This window comes from Etheostoma cragini, chromosome 6 (assembly GCF_013103735.1).
Source record: "Etheostoma cragini isolate CJK2018 chromosome 6, CSU_Ecrag_1.0, whole genome shotgun sequence".
NCBI lineage: Eukaryota > Metazoa > Chordata > Actinopteri > Perciformes > Percidae > Etheostoma > Etheostoma cragini.
In genome coordinates, this window is record NC_048412.1 from 8588741 (window position 1) to 8606169 (window position 17429).

At 42.3% G+C, this 17429-nt stretch overlaps 1 protein-coding gene across 1 annotated transcript in view; it reads right to left on the reverse strand.

Annotated features, from left to right (window-relative positions):
• Positions 1-17429, reverse strand: part of znf407 (zinc finger protein 407) — a 146892-nt gene that overhangs the window by 24622 nt on the left and 104841 nt on the right. The window contains exon 9 of the mRNA XM_034873489.1: positions 17162-17340. Coding sequence (XP_034729380.1) covers positions 17162-17340 — 179 coding nt within the window. The remainder of the gene's footprint in view (positions 1-17161; positions 17341-17429) is intronic.

Consider the following 17429-nt stretch of genomic DNA (forward strand, 5'->3'; position numbering starts at 1 on the left):
GGTTACTAGGAGTTAGAGATTGATCAATAAAGAGAGGATGATAGAGGAGGAGAGGGGGTCAGTAAGAAGAAGGCAGAGTATGAAGGCTGTTTGGTCCGTCACAATACTTCTGTTGTGATTGAATTAATCAAAGCTGTTGCAGAATTTACCTGTCACTATTACCCTCCTCCCGAGTGTTATTACTTTGTGAGTGTGTGTGTGTGTGTGTGCCATTACTGGTACAAGCACCATCTCACGAGGGCAGCAGCAAATTAACCATAATTGCAGATAAGGGAAAATAAGAAAGAGAAATGTATAGAATCAGGTAAATGGAAAAATTCCTTTGTATGGCAATCAATTACGGTTACTTAGGCTCCTAAAACCTTTTCTCAGATCCTCTCCTGCTGAGACTGTGGAATGTGTGTGTGAATGAGTGAGTGTCCCAGAGGGCACAGCTGTGTTTTCGTCAGTGTGTGTGACTACATTTCTAGTGATGTAGCTGGGAAATAACAAGCTAGATAAAGAATTACCTCCAGCTGGTGACCATTATAAAGCAAATATCCACCAATGTAACCAAAACGTTATGGCAGTTTTATGCCTTTTGCTTATTGTTAAATACTCTTTATTTAATTTGGTTACTTAGAACTAATTAAAAGGAGGGCAAATTGCAATCACAAGCTATAGCCTCACCTGCATCGCTGCATGTTATACAATAGTTCACGAATGTTCCACTATTATTACTGCTGCAGTGTGTGCGCTGTTGTGATGTGTGTCTGTAATGACTGGTGTGAGAGCGTCTGCAGTATATAGGGAGTAAGAGAGATAGAGCGAGAGGGGAGAGTGAGAACTCCTTTATTGCTCAATGCTAAATTAATTGCACCAATTATTCACAGAGAGAGTTGTCTAGTGGCGGCCTTCGGGGGGCGAGGCCCTGACCGCTCTCCCTCATTTTTAATTGGCTGTCCTGTTGAATAATTGATTGGAGCAAATGTGAAATGGATGGGAAGGTCCAAGTGTCTTTCATCACAACGGGCTGGCCGCTCTGACAGCCGGCCACAAACAAACTCTGCTGCTGTACGCAATAAACAAACCGCACGCAGCTGAATACCGCCTGGCCACTGCAGCGGGGTAAGAGTAGCAGATATGACTCCTGTACAGGGCACTGCCCTCTGGGAATCAACAAGATGCACAACACCAGTAAAAAAAATATAAGAATAAACACAGTTCCGGTGGGGCAGGAGTGAAGGAAGGGGGGTGTGGAAAGAAACTATTTGTATCATTGTGTAAAGGGTGTGTCAAGGTAAACTGTGCTGAAATAATTTGAGTTGACAACTGAATAGTGAGCTATATTTAACGTTAGTGACTCAGACTGAAGTGTGGAAAGGGTATTTCAGGAAAATCTTTGTGTAAAAACTTCCTTATAGTCATTACAGGTCCAATATATAGCATTTGAACGTTTACAGTAGTAGCATCTTAACTTTGCATTTCTAAGAAGTTAACAGCAGGGTTTATGGGAAATACACATCTGTCCACACATCAACTATTATTACCTTACATCAATGTTGAGTTGTTTGTTTTTTACAGTAGCAATATGACAACCTTAAAAATAATTTAGTGTTATATATACACTGACTTCTGAAATGCTAAAATTCCTTTACTTGAACGGATGCCCACATTGCTTAGGACACAATTAGAATATTATAGTTGCATTATGATCACACTACTAATTCCTGTTCTAAACAAGGCAATTCTTTTTCATGTTCTTCTGCAAAACACAATGATGTTGTGTGCTTTAGATCAAACTAAAGTGCTCAAAATTGTAGTGACCAAATTGTTACATAAAAAAGTGATTCTGCAGCAGAAGTCAAATCAAACACAAACGCATACATGTTTGAAATACAAATCTATCCACTGATTTTCTTGCGTAAACACCCTGCACACACACACACACACACACACACACACACATTTTTACACGTGCCTCATCCACAACCACACACACACCTACACAAACATGCAAACACAAACCCCCTGGTAATCAAAGGCTATTAACTCCTGGTGCTTTAGCAACAAAACAGATGTAAGATTCATGAGTCCCTGCCTGTGACTGTTGTCTTTGCCACAGGCTAGTAAAGAAACAATTAGTGCAGAGCTGGCCTCACTGTCCGCCACAATCAATAGTCCCTGATGGTCTTCTGAGCCTATTGACCGAGGCCTGTTCCTCTCCCTGACCCCTCATCTGTAGCGGCCCAAAGCAGCTTCACTCTACCTATCTGGACCTTGTAGAGGTTACCAGGTCAAACCAGGCCAATCCATGCAAACTGGCTTTTCTTAATACCGTCCGCTTCAGTTTGTATTTGTATGCAAGGTGCGCAATGGATGCTGTGTAACAGATTACCAGCTATTTAGCTTTATGTATCACATGAAACTTAACTGTGAATATTAAATAAGAGAATGTAAATAATAAAAGTCATAGACGACTTTTTGAAGAGGGAAAAAAAGCCAAAGGTCTTAAAAATGATTACCTATTTTTTGTTCATCAATGAATGTTTGCGTTGCAATTATTTCCAAATTAGGTTAGTAAACAGTTTTCCCTCCTGTTGAAGGTTGCACACGCCTGGAAGTTAGAAAAGCTTGACTGTGGCAGTGTGTTGGATGGTCTGAGTCCCTGGACTAGCTTGGAAAATGACTGAGAAGCTCCATGATTCTCAGCAAGTGTAAAGTTCGGGATAGTAACACAACTCTAACTGCTCTTCAAAGTGGAAACTTTACGTTGAATTTTGTAATAATAAAATACAATTTAGCACACTCAAAAAGCAAAAATTACTATGTATGACTTTCTCATACAAACTGCAGGGTTGTACAGGAAACATTTGAGGTCTATTTACAGCTGTGTTTTTTGAAGATGTTGTGTATATGTGTGTGGATTATGCCGGTTGCCACACACACACACACACACACACACACACACACACACACACACACACACACACACACACACACACACACACACACACACACACACACTATACCAATCATCTTAGTTAACAGCAGCCTTAGTGGCACTGAGGCAATCTAATGATGTTAATCGTCTGAGTTTGCGTTTGTGTCCTGACAAAACACTCCTTCTTCGTCGCATGTAAGAACATCTGGACGGGTCCAACTCACTGCTCCCCGGCCTGCTGTCATGAGCTTCTCCTCATTGCTGCTAAGGAGGAGGAGGAGGTAGAGGAGGAGGAGGAAGAGGAGCGGGAAGGCAACGGAGATGGAAGGCAGGGAAAAAAGGTTGAGGCAGATAAAGTGCAGCAGCTGTAAGGATGAAGGGGTGGGCAGTGGTGAACAGGTGTCACTCCCACTGACGGGCTGCCGCTGTGGCACCCACCCTGACCCCCCCGGCCCACCTGCACACCCACGCAAGGAAGTGGGGATAGCGGTGGTTAAGAGAGCACCCATCCCTCACCTGTTCCTCGCACCACGCCTACCTTCCTCCTCTTCCTCAGATGGCACCGAGGCCTCAGCTCAATCTGGCTGCTGGTCCCACAGACGGACATATAAACATGCACACATGGGCTAATTAGCACACACAAATGCCTGTACATATTCATAAGTGCGCCAACATGAGAATGCATGGGCATAAACTTGTGAATGTATGCAAGGTAACACACCCCTTCTCTGTTAAAATACTCATTGTATTTATACTGTGCTCTTATCAGACCAAGCAACATTTGTCTGCAAATATAATATAATTAAATTTAAGGCTGTGTTTTTCATCACAACTTTCCTTTTGAGGCAGAGTGTAATAACTCCGACCAAGGTGGATATCAGTTTATAATGTACTAAGTGTTACACTTCAACATTGTGAACCACCAACTCATATTTGGTGGGAAAAGTAGGAAAAACTGGATTATGTACAAAAATGAAAAAGGCTCACAGAAAAATCTTCTGTTTGCACATATGGCAACATATACATTATCTTCTGTGATAGTTTGATTAATAAATTATTTATTACATGTCAGAGTGCAAGGTGGCATTTTGAAAATGATTGTTTCTTCAGATTAACCGTCCAAAAGTAAAAAAAGGTATTTGTTTACGACAATATTAAACAGAAAACTGTGACTAGTTTTGTCTCACCGACTTTGTAGTTTCTATTTATGCTGCGTGTTTATAGTAATAGTGGGTTTTATTTTTGTTTAAATGCGTAATTTCTTTAAAAAATAGTTATTCAGAATGTATATAGTAATTTATCTATTTTATCTAAGGTTGCTAATTCATACAATATATCCGTTCTCGTACCGTCAGCTGCTGCTGTGACACTTCTATTTCCCAGTGTGGGATCAATAAAGTTCATCTTATCAAAACTGTTAATTTTCTGACATTTGATTAATCGTTTAATCAAGGAATACTGTCGGCTCTAAGACAGAAAGAAGCAACAAGAAGATAATAATATAATGAGATGCAGACGAGTAATCATGACCGTGCTCCAGGCTCATTTGTTTACAGTAATCAAGCAAAAATGTCAGAACTAATTAGGCAATAATATAATGACGTTTAACAATATGTAACATCTTCATGAGGAATGGAAAGGGCGGTCTCCCCGTTCAATCAATTAATAAATCAATCAAGTCTATCCATACATCCGTCCGCCCATCCATCGGTGTCCAATCATCACTGCCCTTGCAGGCTTTATCACCGTCTTCATTTTACGCCGGTAGCGTTACAGGACAGTGTGAAGGGAGGGGCAGAGGGAGTTGCAGGTGTGTGTATACCCCCCCCCTGCCCTCATCCACTTCCCTCCCTCCGTTGCCGTGGTGAGGTGGGCAGTAATTACTCTAGTGTCAGCGTTGCTGGGTGTGACTCCTCCCCCAGCAAGGGGCGGCGGGCATCCATAACCCATCGTCCTGCCACGGGGTAAACGCTAGGCCATCCATCACGCACCCACTTGACAAATACCTTCCATAATAGAAGTTTATTTTTATGGGAGGCTGAATCAAGGACTTTCCCATGCATACAAAAACGTGTCAGAATTATTTATGGCTTGTGCTGAGACGCACAATATGTCATATCAAAGTCCCATCCCACTTGCCGGTGCGCTGCAGCAAGCTGCCGGCGCTTGGCCTGTCGATATCTCCGCTCGCTATCAATAATGTGGAACACCGCCACGATAAGCCTCAGGATTCAGAGGTCATACTCGACACACACAAATGCACACACATGTGAGCTGACACACGTACACACAGGCATCACATGCATACAGTACACAGACATGCAAAAAAACTCACACATGATGACATACAGTACATCAATGTGTTTTCAAACAAAGGCAAGGAAATTTTGCACAAACGCACAAACGCACCGACACACACACACACACACACACACACACACACACACACACACACACACACACACACACACACACACACACACAGGGAAATGTAAAAGCACACAGGTGAGATGAAACAAATTCATACATCCCACATTCCCACATGTAATGTTCTTAGCAATGAAAGCGAACATGCACTCTGAACATAAAAACACAACAATCTTTGCATGAATGAAGTGAGTTTTCCATTTAACAGTTTATTTTTGTTATCTTCCACTCCTCCCCCAAGAATAAAACAATTACCAAACAAAGAGGTTCAAAAGGAAGTTAACCCGCTGTGTGGCGAGCGGGACCGCGGCTCGCCGTTCGTCAGTCAAAATCACTGTCAAGGTCAGAACAATACGGTTCGCAGACAAGAGAGCAAGGCAGATCTATGCACCATGTCTTTGTGTGTGTGTGTTAAGTGTTTACGTACGTCCATGTGCGGTAGACAATTTTTGACAGCAAGGGGGAAAAAAAGGAAATAAACAAAACAACTTAAAGGAAATCCCTACACTGCAGCTTGAAAATCTGAGAGCTGTCAGTCAGTGTGAGTGGCAACCCCTTTTGCCCAGAGAAACAGCAATAAATTGGGTTTCCTGATAAGGCCCCGGCATCACCGGCACAACGTCTGACCAAAAAGGGAAAAAAAGAAGAAAAAATGAGCTGCTTTTTCCGTAGGCCACTTGAGTGCTGTCAATCAACGTGACTGGCAGGCTCACATGTCGCCAGTGGATGGGGAATGAGGGAAAAAATAGATTAATGTACAGAGGAAGGAGCGGTGAGTGAGGGAGAGAGAGACAGCATTAATTCTGGCTGGGAGAAAATGAATAAATATGATAAATATGATAATTGAAATGATGAGATTTTGGTACTTGGCATTGGATTCCGCTATGTGCCCAAACGGATTAGTCCTTCATTCACTGTCAATTGCAAGCCTTTCTGTCCCCTACACACACAAACACTCATCCACGCTTTCAAAAACACAAAATACATACATTTAACGAAAAGATTAAATTCTTCCAGGTGGGTATGCTGTATGTGTAAAACTCTGAGGCAGCAAGAGGATGATAAACTTAAAAGTAGGCGTCTGCGAACCCACTGACAAAGTAAAAAAAAAAAAAAAAATAGGGAAAAACAGCGTCAGTAGCAGCAGGAGAACTTTGTCCTGTGAAGACAGAAGATGTATGGCTCAGGGAAGATAGTAGCAACAGTAAATGATTACCTTTTTACAAACTGGGCCTTTGTAAAAAAATTCGGGGGGGGGTGTTAGTATTATCAATTCAGCCGCCCGGTGAAGATAGCATTTCTGAAGCCACGGTGAGGCTGATCACTATCTAAAGAGGAGCCTGAATCTTGTATTCCTCACTGCGAGTCCAGGAGGGAGAGGGGTCTGGGACCTGTATCGTGTGTGTGTGTGTGTGTGTGTGTGTGTGTGTTTCACTGAGAGAGACATCCGTTAAGGCCTCTTATGCCTGCAGGCCCAGCCGTGACAGAACCAAGATCTATTTTCTTACACCCACAAACAGAAAGACATGCAAGAGTGTATGTGTTTGTGTGTATCCGCAAAAGCACACACATACACAGGAAATCTCTTATGTGTGCAAACATACACACTTAGTCCCTGGGGCAAGGAACTATCAGATTGGAGATGTAGTTCTGTGTAAACTTGCGTGTGTGTGTGCGTGTGTGTGTGTGTGTGTTTGTACCAAGCTGAGATTCTCTGCTAGATGTCTGATTCTGGAGAAAGACACTGACAGATGACATTTACACAGACACACACACACACACACACTCTCTCTCTCTCAAACAACACACTTGTTTGATAGCAGTCAAACAGGAGCAGAAGACAACACAGAAGAGACAACAGACAAACCGATAGAGAGACAGATAGCATGGCAGAGCTTAGCTGCTGGCCCAGAATCAAATCAATCACTCTCAGTCTCAACACACACAAACACCCAAATGCTAAGACACCATAATACACACAAACACACGGCACCAGAAGAAAGAGGCAGAAAGCTGGCTGATATGCTGACAGAGTAGTAGGGGGGTTAAAAAAACATGGGCAGACAGTTATAAAGAGATACCAGTTTTGCCCAGGGCATTAATACCCGCTGTTGAGTTGTGGGATATATAAATGACCGATAATGTGACACTCATCTGTCCGTGTGTGTGTGTGTGTTTCTGCGCGTCTGCTTCACAACATCACAAATGCTACACTACTGCAAAGTCTCACTCTTTGCCATCGGCTGTCAGATGTCACTGATTTCAAGTTAAAATCAGCCCTATCCATGCTTGATGAATCTCCATTAAGTGCACAGTTAAATTGTTTTGAATATTTGACCGAAAAATTATTATTAAGGAAAATAGTGAGTCTCGACTTGGAGACTACACGTTTGACAACAATCCTACTTTATAGAACAAGGGGCAGGGGTGTTTTAATTACACTACATCCAATTCTAGGGACTTAGAGTCAGAGAATCTCTGTCTGCTCTTTGAAATTCATTGTATCTCTTGTCCCTAAGAATGCACAAACCTAAATCTCTAGCATTACCCTTTAAAAACACAGCAAAAAAAGCCAAAATTAACTGCATGGTAAGACATTACAAGGACTAAGTTGGATAATATTAACCCTTTAAATGTAGTTAAATATAATGTTTTATAAAGTGTTGAATGTAAGTTAGAATTAAAGATTAGATGCATTTCCCAACTGTCATGAAACTCAGTGAAGGTTTACGCCTCCATGGCTGAGTCCAAATACTTTATGTCAAACATCTGTCCCTAAAATTACTAGTTTAGACCTGTTCTGATATTTTTGGGGTCTTATATTTAGATAATCACATTCAGTTTGATATATTTAAGATATGTGTGGCGCTGCGGCCTTGAAATAATATTTCATTACATTCATTTAGCAGACGCCTTTATCCCGAGCAACTTACTAATAAGTCCATGAATAAAGTAAAACAGGTTGACTTGTGAGTAGAGGGCCCTGTTCAGAGTCTCATCGAGCTCTTCCATTGAAATACAAAAGTTTGCCCTTCTCTCCATCCTCCTTATTCTTAATTTTCCTTTTTTCTGCAGGTGTCAGAAGAGATTTCATGGCCTGTGCGTGTGTGTGAATTTGCCACACCCCTTTCTAGTGCTAATTTACCCTTTTAGGTTTAATCTCCCAGTGAGTGGCTTTCCTCGCCCTTTAATTAGGCTATGGGGAGTCGACACCAACACTAAACACACACACTTAGACTTCGAGACATGCACGCAGACCATTTCTTGCTACCACACACACACACACACACACACACACACACACACACACACACTCAAATTCTGCAGTCCCAGACTTGAGACACGTTTTGCTAAGACAGTCCTCATCAGCCCTCTGTGGGCTTCTTTCACACTCTGGCTCCCTTCAGTTGCCCCAGTCACCAAGACAGGACAGAGAAAAAAAGGGAGGGACAATAAGGAAGGGGGAAAAAGTGAAATATTCTGCACTTGTGAGAGGACAGAAAGAGGTGCTGGTGGTGAAGTGATTTGTCTCGGAACCTTTTCTTTTTCAAATCTATTTGTCAAGTTAAAGCGGCATTGCAGTAAGTCACAAAATCAGATTTTGGCAGACCCAAGTGGCCGGAGGAGATAGATGTTTTGAATTTTTTTCAAAGTTTAAAGACATCGCGGCTCATACATTTTCTAACGGGTGATGCACACTCATTGAACCCAAAGAATGTGGCGAAAAACATCTCTGCAACGGATCACTCATTAGTCTCATCACTAAGTTTTTTGATTTAGGAGGAAAGCAGGAATATTTTTCACATAAAACTCTTTCCCCACATTCTCAAGTTGGTCTATGAAATCCTCTTTCTCCCCTTTTGATAAAAGGGGGAAAAGTCTTCACAGTAAAGGGTGTTATGGACAGAAATATCTGAGTTCTATCAATCAGACAGCTGAAAAAAATAGGAAGATCTTTGCTCCCTAGATTTTCTCCCTAATTAGTGTCCCTTTTCTCTCCAAGTACATTATTAGAGTACCACCTTTACCAGTGCTTGACTTAACAGTGAGACTCATCTCTTCCACTTCTCGTTACTCTCTTTTACTCTCATTGCTCTGAAAAGTCTACAGATCTTCCCAAACAAAACTGGGCACTAAAGAGGGAAATACAATAACACCAGTAGTGATAGTGGCTTGTTATGTTGGAAATAAGAGGGCACTTAATTGGGGTCTGATAGTCTAATAGGCAGCCCCTCTGATTACCAACTCTGCACATTGGCTTAAATTAGCCCACTGATGAGCAGCCAGGGGATTCAATTATGCTAGGGGAGAAATAAGGGGCCCTAATAGGCCACTGTATCAGGAAACATGGGACTGGGTTGGGCTAAAGCGTTGGTAATTGGTTGTTTAGTTGGGAAAGTTGAGCCTGTTGGTAATTAGAGATGCCAAGATGTTTGGAGAGCCACCAACAGACAACACACGGAGGCTAGAGAGAGGCGAAAGGAGGAAGAAAAGGGTTATTTGCACAGTAAAAAGGGCAAAGGTTGTGGTGAAGATCTTAGAAGTGCACTTCAGCCAATGAGGGGGTAGATAAGGGAAAACATGTTGGTACTAGGAGCTGTGTTGACTCAATAAAGCTCGAGATAGGGCAAGCTGGGCTAAAAGAGAGAAAACAGCAGTCTCGATGGTGTCACAACCCCCTCTCCTAAACAAATTCTGCTTCTCTTTCTTACCTTTTTTTAAGATTATATTTTGGGCTTTTCTGCCTTTATTAGGACAGGACAGCAAGGTGAAAAAGGGGAGAGACCTGCAGGAAATTGTCACAGGTTGGATTCGAACGCTATACCTCTGCATCAAGGCATAAACCTCAAAGTATATGCGTGCCTGCTCTAACACACTGAGCCAACCCGGACACCCATTTCTAATCTTTACAATTTTTCTTTACTCAACTTTCTCCATGAAAAAAAACACTTATTGTTTTTCTTTCTTTCTTTCTTTCTTTCTTTCCTGTCTTAAGACAGGTTAGCTGTTGGCTGTAGCTGGATATGTACAGTGACTGAATTGAGGGGAGGAGGAGGATTGAATTATGGATGAGGCTTTATAGGAGCCGGCGGCCTGTCTGGTCCCATATTCACTGTCCCACACAGGAGGAGCAGCCCTGCCCGCCAGCATCCCCACCACACGTCACTCACACGAGGTGTTGGTGTGTGGCTACGTGAGTGCATCTGTCTAAGTACTGCATGTTTACGTGAAAGCATACTCCTGTGTTCTGACAAACGGTCTTGCAAACATACAGTAAATATTTGTTCCTTTAATCTTTTGATTAAAAAGAAAGAAGTTAAGCGTTTGATGTGCGCTGACACATTATAAACAATCCCTTTAGGATGTCTAGTTTATATAATTGATACACACTAGGGAATGGGTGTTCCCAACAAAAGGAAAAGTAGCGTTCAGTGTTGGAGCTGGAGTCTCAGAAGACATTTGGCCATAACCTAATGTAAGATTTTATAGCTAAACATCATCTCTACATGTGGTTACAAAACCATTTACTGTTATTCTCCTTCTGTGCCCTTGCACACCCGACATTCTCTTTCAAACAACAAAGGATGTAGAATTAGACTGAAAACGCATGCAGACTGTACAGCTGTATTCTTTTGTCCTGCTCTCACACTGTGCAACTCTTAGGCTGTGGCCTACATAAGCCATCTGCAACTTTTTTCAGAATAGTGCAACATAAGCAAGCACCTAAGATAACTGTGCCATTGCAACACCAGGGAGCATTCAGTATATCAAGTGTCATCAATCTGCCTCAAATTTTCTGACAGTGACGGAACATGTCCAGAGGCTCAGACAGAGGCAGAGGTTAACCAAGTCTGTCAATGATACAATACTTCCAGTCATCATTTACCGTGTGGGAAAAGAAATTTGTCTGTGATGGCCTAAAGGTGGCAAACTCACAATGTAGGCATCCCTTTACATTCGGAGCAGCCAGAAACCCACTGAATCTACGTCTCCACACTGATTGGATAGGACTTGTCAGTCAAGGCTCTGAACGGCCATTAAACGGTTGAGCGGAGGCACCTGGATTGATGCCAGGAGGAAGGGAATGGGAGAAGAGGATGAAACAAAAGGCCGTTTGTTGTGGGTGATGTGTGATAAATGCAGCCGGTTGAAGGAGTTTTCACGCTTATTGGAGCAGGTCATTATGCAGGAATTGCTGCTTACTCGGCCAGGACCGGCCCTGTATTGGTTTACTAAGACACATGCAACCGACGGTGGGCCATTTGTCCTTTAACCGTGTAGGTAACCCTCTTGGGCGCACACACACAAAAACACACACACACACAAACACACACACACACACACACACACACACACACACACCCCAAAGTGAGCCATTCAGGACCAGATGTAGCTGAAAGGTGTTCCTCCATGGGGGAATTATCCAATTAACACCCAACACTGGCTTGAGCTAATCTTCAAGTTCATACATGTAGGCTTGCTGAGGTTGCTTTGTGTGGTCGGGGTATATCAGACATGATGGGGACAGAATAAAAAACAAAGGCAACAAATATAGTTAGTGTTGAAAAACTGAAAAAAGGCATACAGGGCGACATTTGTTTATATTTTAAGCCAAACTGGATCTTGAGAAACGGTCAGAAAACTGTATATGATGCGTTTTCTATTGCTTTGAACAGCCGAGCTCAATTTCCCCACTCGTTCCTTTCCTGGTAAAAATATTTGAAAAAGAATTGTTGGCTTCCCGTTAAGCCAACAAATGCCTCATTGTTGACTTTGTGAGATTTAAATCAGAATTACTAAATCTACGCTTTGACAGAATCGGCACAAAAATCCACTCTCTGACTTTACATTGTACTGAACAGAATGACTTTTGTTTCATTAATGCCTATCATGCAAATGCAACATACGGACGGTGACACAAAGACGCAGGTTCATCACTAACGCTGACGACTTGATGTCCTATAGGTGGTGTTTTTTTAAACTGTGATGCATTGTTTTTTTCACATATTTTCCAACACAGAAACGTGTCACATATAACACATTGTTATTAGAAACAGATGTTGATTTTATCGTGAGTGTCTGTGGCTTCTTTCACAACGTCGACACAGTGTCATGTGCGCCAGGATACCAGGACACATTTGCATGACATACACACCTGTCCTCCGCAATCCAACACGCCACTGGAACACAATAGGCAGGTAAAACTCAGGAGAGTAATGTTTCATTACATGATGAACAGAAGGTGAAAGCGAGGGAGGGGAGCCGGGGTGGCACACAGATGCATAACTTAAGTAAAAGCCATCCAAACCCAGATTTGTTTACAGATTTGTTTAATAAGGAAAAAATATATGCAAACAAATGAATTTGCCTGTGGTTGTAACTGCGTATTACGATCATCACTTACAAGGCCAGGTCTCCCCCAGCCCACTACAGTAGCTATCCATCATGCATTATTAAGGAAAATGGAATCTGCATGAAGCAGCAACAATGCCTTGAAGTTTTTTTATTTATTTTTCATTTTAAAAAAACATAAAAATAAAAAAAAAGCAGTACTCAGGCGCTGGTAGCTAATTACAAAGCATTTGATCGCTATGCCCTCAAGATGTGGAATTATAACCTTGGCTAAAAAATATAATTCACAATTTGAAATGGTGGGATGAAGATGCTCTGACAAAGCTAATGGTGACGTCTCACCTGTGTGTGTGTGTTTGTGTTTGTGTGTGTGTGTGTGAGTGTGTGTTTGTGTAACATAGTTTGGGGTAATGAACAGGACAGAAGGCTGATTTAACAAAGCCATTGCCCTAAAACCACAGCTGACCTCGCTGGAGGAGGACAACAAAGAAAGAAGGGAAACACACTATTTCCCAAAGCTGCTCTAGTCATAGGGTAGCTCCAGCATTTTAACTAGAAGGAAAGTTCTGGTAGGGCAGTCATTTAACAAAGTGGCAGCGCTCTGAGAGGTACCTGTAGCTCTAGTTCTGCTACAGTGCTATCTATGCCGAGATCTCACACACGCACACACACACGCACACACACATAGCCACTTCTTTGTGGCATATCTCTCTGCAGATCGCACAAGGAAGACAATTGTCATTACCATTTTATTAAAATGTGTCCTATCAGCAGCATTTCCCCCTCACATATCTATCCTCTTTTTCCTTCCTTTTTCCCCTCTAATTCTATTCATCATTCCCCTCCATCACTTGCTGGGTCTAATTCCCTCTCTTCCTTCGTTTGCAAAGGACCTCTGCTTTCATCCTTGAGAAGGGCTTTAATTTGAAGTGTGACGCTGAATAAAGAAGGGAAGACGGAGCGCATGCAAGAGAGAGAGAGTGAGAGAGCGATACGGAAAGACAGAGCAGCAGTGGAGACGTTCGGGTGTCAATCAATCCGGCGCGAGGGGATGCAAGGGCCCGTGACTAGGGTGCGTTTGATCTGTGTCTTTCAAAGGAGGAACAGCGGGAAGGGCCATCACAGACGATTTGCCTCTCGCTGCTGGCCCTGGTGCCACTCTGACAGAGAGCAATCACAAGCAGGTTAATTCAACATCTACCTTCTTAATCTTTTTTTCCCCCGTCTCTTTCTTTTGGTCTCGTTCTGTCTACTTAGATTAAAAACACTGCTCTTTCCGCTACCACCCCACCTTCCTGTTCCCTCTTTTGAAAGAGGGAGAGAGATCACAAGTGCACTTTCAATGTCTTTTCAAACCACCTATATTTGACTGCGTTGGTCATAATAATAATAAATAAAATAGATTTCTGCAGTCCTGCAATAGTTCGTTTACATGTACAAACTATAATGCATCAAGGAAAGCCAAGTGGCATCACCATCAGCTGCATTTTGGGATAATTTCTTTTGCGGTCATTCTTTGGTTTCATATCAGTGGTGTGCTAGCACCAGAATAGGAATAGGTCATGACGACACCTTGAAAACATGCTGCCTACCTTGACTGAAGGGGGAGGATATGTTTCCTCCAAATGACTGAAAGCCCCAACGTGTTGCTCGCTATGGCTTTGGCAGTAAGATCATAGCCACATTTAAGATGAAACCACAGAACTGGCCTTTGACACAGAGAAAACTATATTCTTTACATGGTATAGCTGTATAAGCTGTATAGCTTATGTTCTCATGTAGCTTAACAGATCACACTGAGGGGGGGGCTACAAAACAAAAGGGAATCTTTTCACCAAAGGTCAGCATTGCATAAGGACAAACAGAGGTGAGGAAAATTCTGGGGTGAAAGGGTAAGAAGAAGCGTAAAAGGAGTGCTTTGGTTAAAGGTGAGAGGTTATGGAGAATACGAAGGAGGCAGGTGTTTTAAAGAATAGTTGAAGGTAAAAGGGTTGTGCAGGGAGGTTAAGGGCATGGAAGTAAAGGAGATTAAAGATAGAAGTTGGTCATTGAATTTGAAGAACAGAAATTATACAAAAAAAATAAGCCTGTTTGAGAAATTGAAAAACTAAACTTTTCAGAGTCAGCACAAAGAGACAACTCCAGAGCCATTCAGTTTCAACAGGAAATAAACCACAGTACTGCCAGAATGCAGCCATTTTCCAGTAATGTCCCTGCCTGGCCTCTTTCCCATGGTGCTCTCCTCTAACTCTACTGCTTTTATGGAAGGTCAAAGGGATAACAGGATAAAGGCTGTCCTCTCTGCTCCTCTGAAGGACAAGCACTTGGCCGATTGGATTTGGTGGCCTTCAAGGACAAAGGAGGAACACTGGGATACAAAGGAACCAATAGGAGGAACACGATTTCATCTGTCTCTATGGCCTGAGTGATTGGCAGGGATGGCTAGGCCAGCAGTCTTTTAATGCTGCCTCTTTGTGGCTGGGTGCCCTCCATCAGCACTGAATAGCAAGACTCGATCAGACAAAAACACACTCACAGATTCTGGAAGATCTGACCTCTGTGGAATGATAGAGCCAGGGCAGGGTTGCGGGGGCAGCCAGGTGGTTTCATTCAGTGGAAAGATTTCAAACGATTTGTATACGGGTACATATTGTACGTGTTTATGTTGGTGTGCACATTACAAATTGGAATGCAGAAAACTAGTGAGGCAAGTTACAAAACGCAAGATGTAGGGCGCAAATGATTGGAGTAGCAAAACAATTCTGGATGGGGAACATAATAAGTTCCCAGCTACTGCCCTCAGGAAGGCACTTAACTGAGCAGTCTACTGATTTAATATGGCACTTACATACATTTGGGGATAACCAACAATACAGATTTAAAAGCAATGGTCAAGAGCAGCAATAGCAAGTAACAGCAATACATACAGGAAAAAGAGATATCCTGAATCTTACTCCGTAGAATGGGTAAAGCTCCAGAAATACTTGATCCTACACTTCCCATAATACAACTGAGTTGCATCTTTTGTAAGATTTTATCCGACTGGTCTTGTAAACCCAACATCTCCGGTTAGTAATGCAGGTTTTCTGTTGACCCAAGTTGAGATCAATCAAACTAGAAATCTCCCTCCAGAGCACTTGGTTGTTGCCCTGCTCAAAGGCACCAGGCAGTACCCAGGAGATGAACTGGCACCACTCCAGCAACCATTCAACCATTCATCTCCAAACTGTTACACACACGTTATTAAAGGCCTGAAAGGGCGAAATAAACATGTAAATACAAACATAAATAGACATAAACAAACCTTAGTTTGTGCCAAAACAAAAGTGGTGAAACTCTGATATGACTAGACAGGTGAAAATATAGACATGAATCCATAAACACTGCAACACTTCTCTCACTCACACACACACACACACACACACACACACACACACACACACACACACACACACACACACACACACATACACACACACACACTTACAGGTCTTTTCAATCTCCAGCTATTATGCAGGTATGAAGGTAAATTGGGTGCTAACAGTGAGAATGAATAAGATGTGAGAACTTGCAGAACAAAAAAAATGAAGTTGTTTGTTAAAATTTGCACTTGTAAAAATAAAATTTGCACTTGCAAAAAATATTCGCACACATGTGATCTGAATTTGAAGTCACACAAAGACAAAAAACACGAGAGCTTGTAAATTAAAATTTGCACTTGTAGAAAATATTCACAGATGTGTAGATTGATATTTCCATGAACACAATGACAAGCGTGTAGTGCAACATTTAATCCTGTACATTTCTATGTAGGTTTCTGTTAAAAAGCAGACCCATGTTGAGATCAACATGGCATCAGTTATTTCTTTCCAAACTAGAAATCTCCCTTCAGAGCACTTAGAGGTTTGCAGCCCTGCTCAAAGGCACCCAGGCAGTGGCCAGGAGGTGAACTGGCACCTCTCCAGCTACCAGTCAACACTTCTATCTGACTTTGTCGTGCAGGACTTGAACCGCCCACCCTCAGGTTCCCAAGCCAGGTCCCCACAGAGTCACTGCCGCACCATTCATTACTAAACTGTTCTAACAAGCTGAGTAGCATTACTTATAACAAATGAAAATTGTAAATATATAAATAGTAAAAGTGGTGGATCATCCCTTTAACTTTCAGCTGATGCGATCATTAGATCCCAGATGTGTAACTGTAAAGCTCAGGCAAGACATTGCTGTAAATAAGCCTGGAGCGCCAAAGACCTTTTAAACCCAGTGGTGTTCAGGACTGTCTTCCATCCACTGTTTCTGAACGTAGGCATATATATTCAAGTATTCCTCATCTTGTCATTGGGGACACAAATCACATAAAATGTTATGGATGTTGAGAGCGATGAGGCTTACACACTGACAACACAGTTTGTGTTTTTAAACAGAGCCTCCTCAAAAACAAATTGAACAATGAGTTACCTGCATGTAGGTAGGCGAGGTCTGGATTCTCGATATCAGGGTGACTTTCCTTCAGATGGTTGCGGAACTCCATGGGCGAGTTGGTGGCATAGTTACATTTGGGACAGTTGTACATCTTCACGCCCTCGTGTTTGCCCGTATGCAGAATGTGCTTCCGGATGTTCTCAGCACAGTTGGATCTAAGGAAGACAAACAAAGACAGTTGGATCTAAGGAAGACAAACAAAGATAAAAGGCCTCATTCCTTTTTTGGTGTACATATATATATA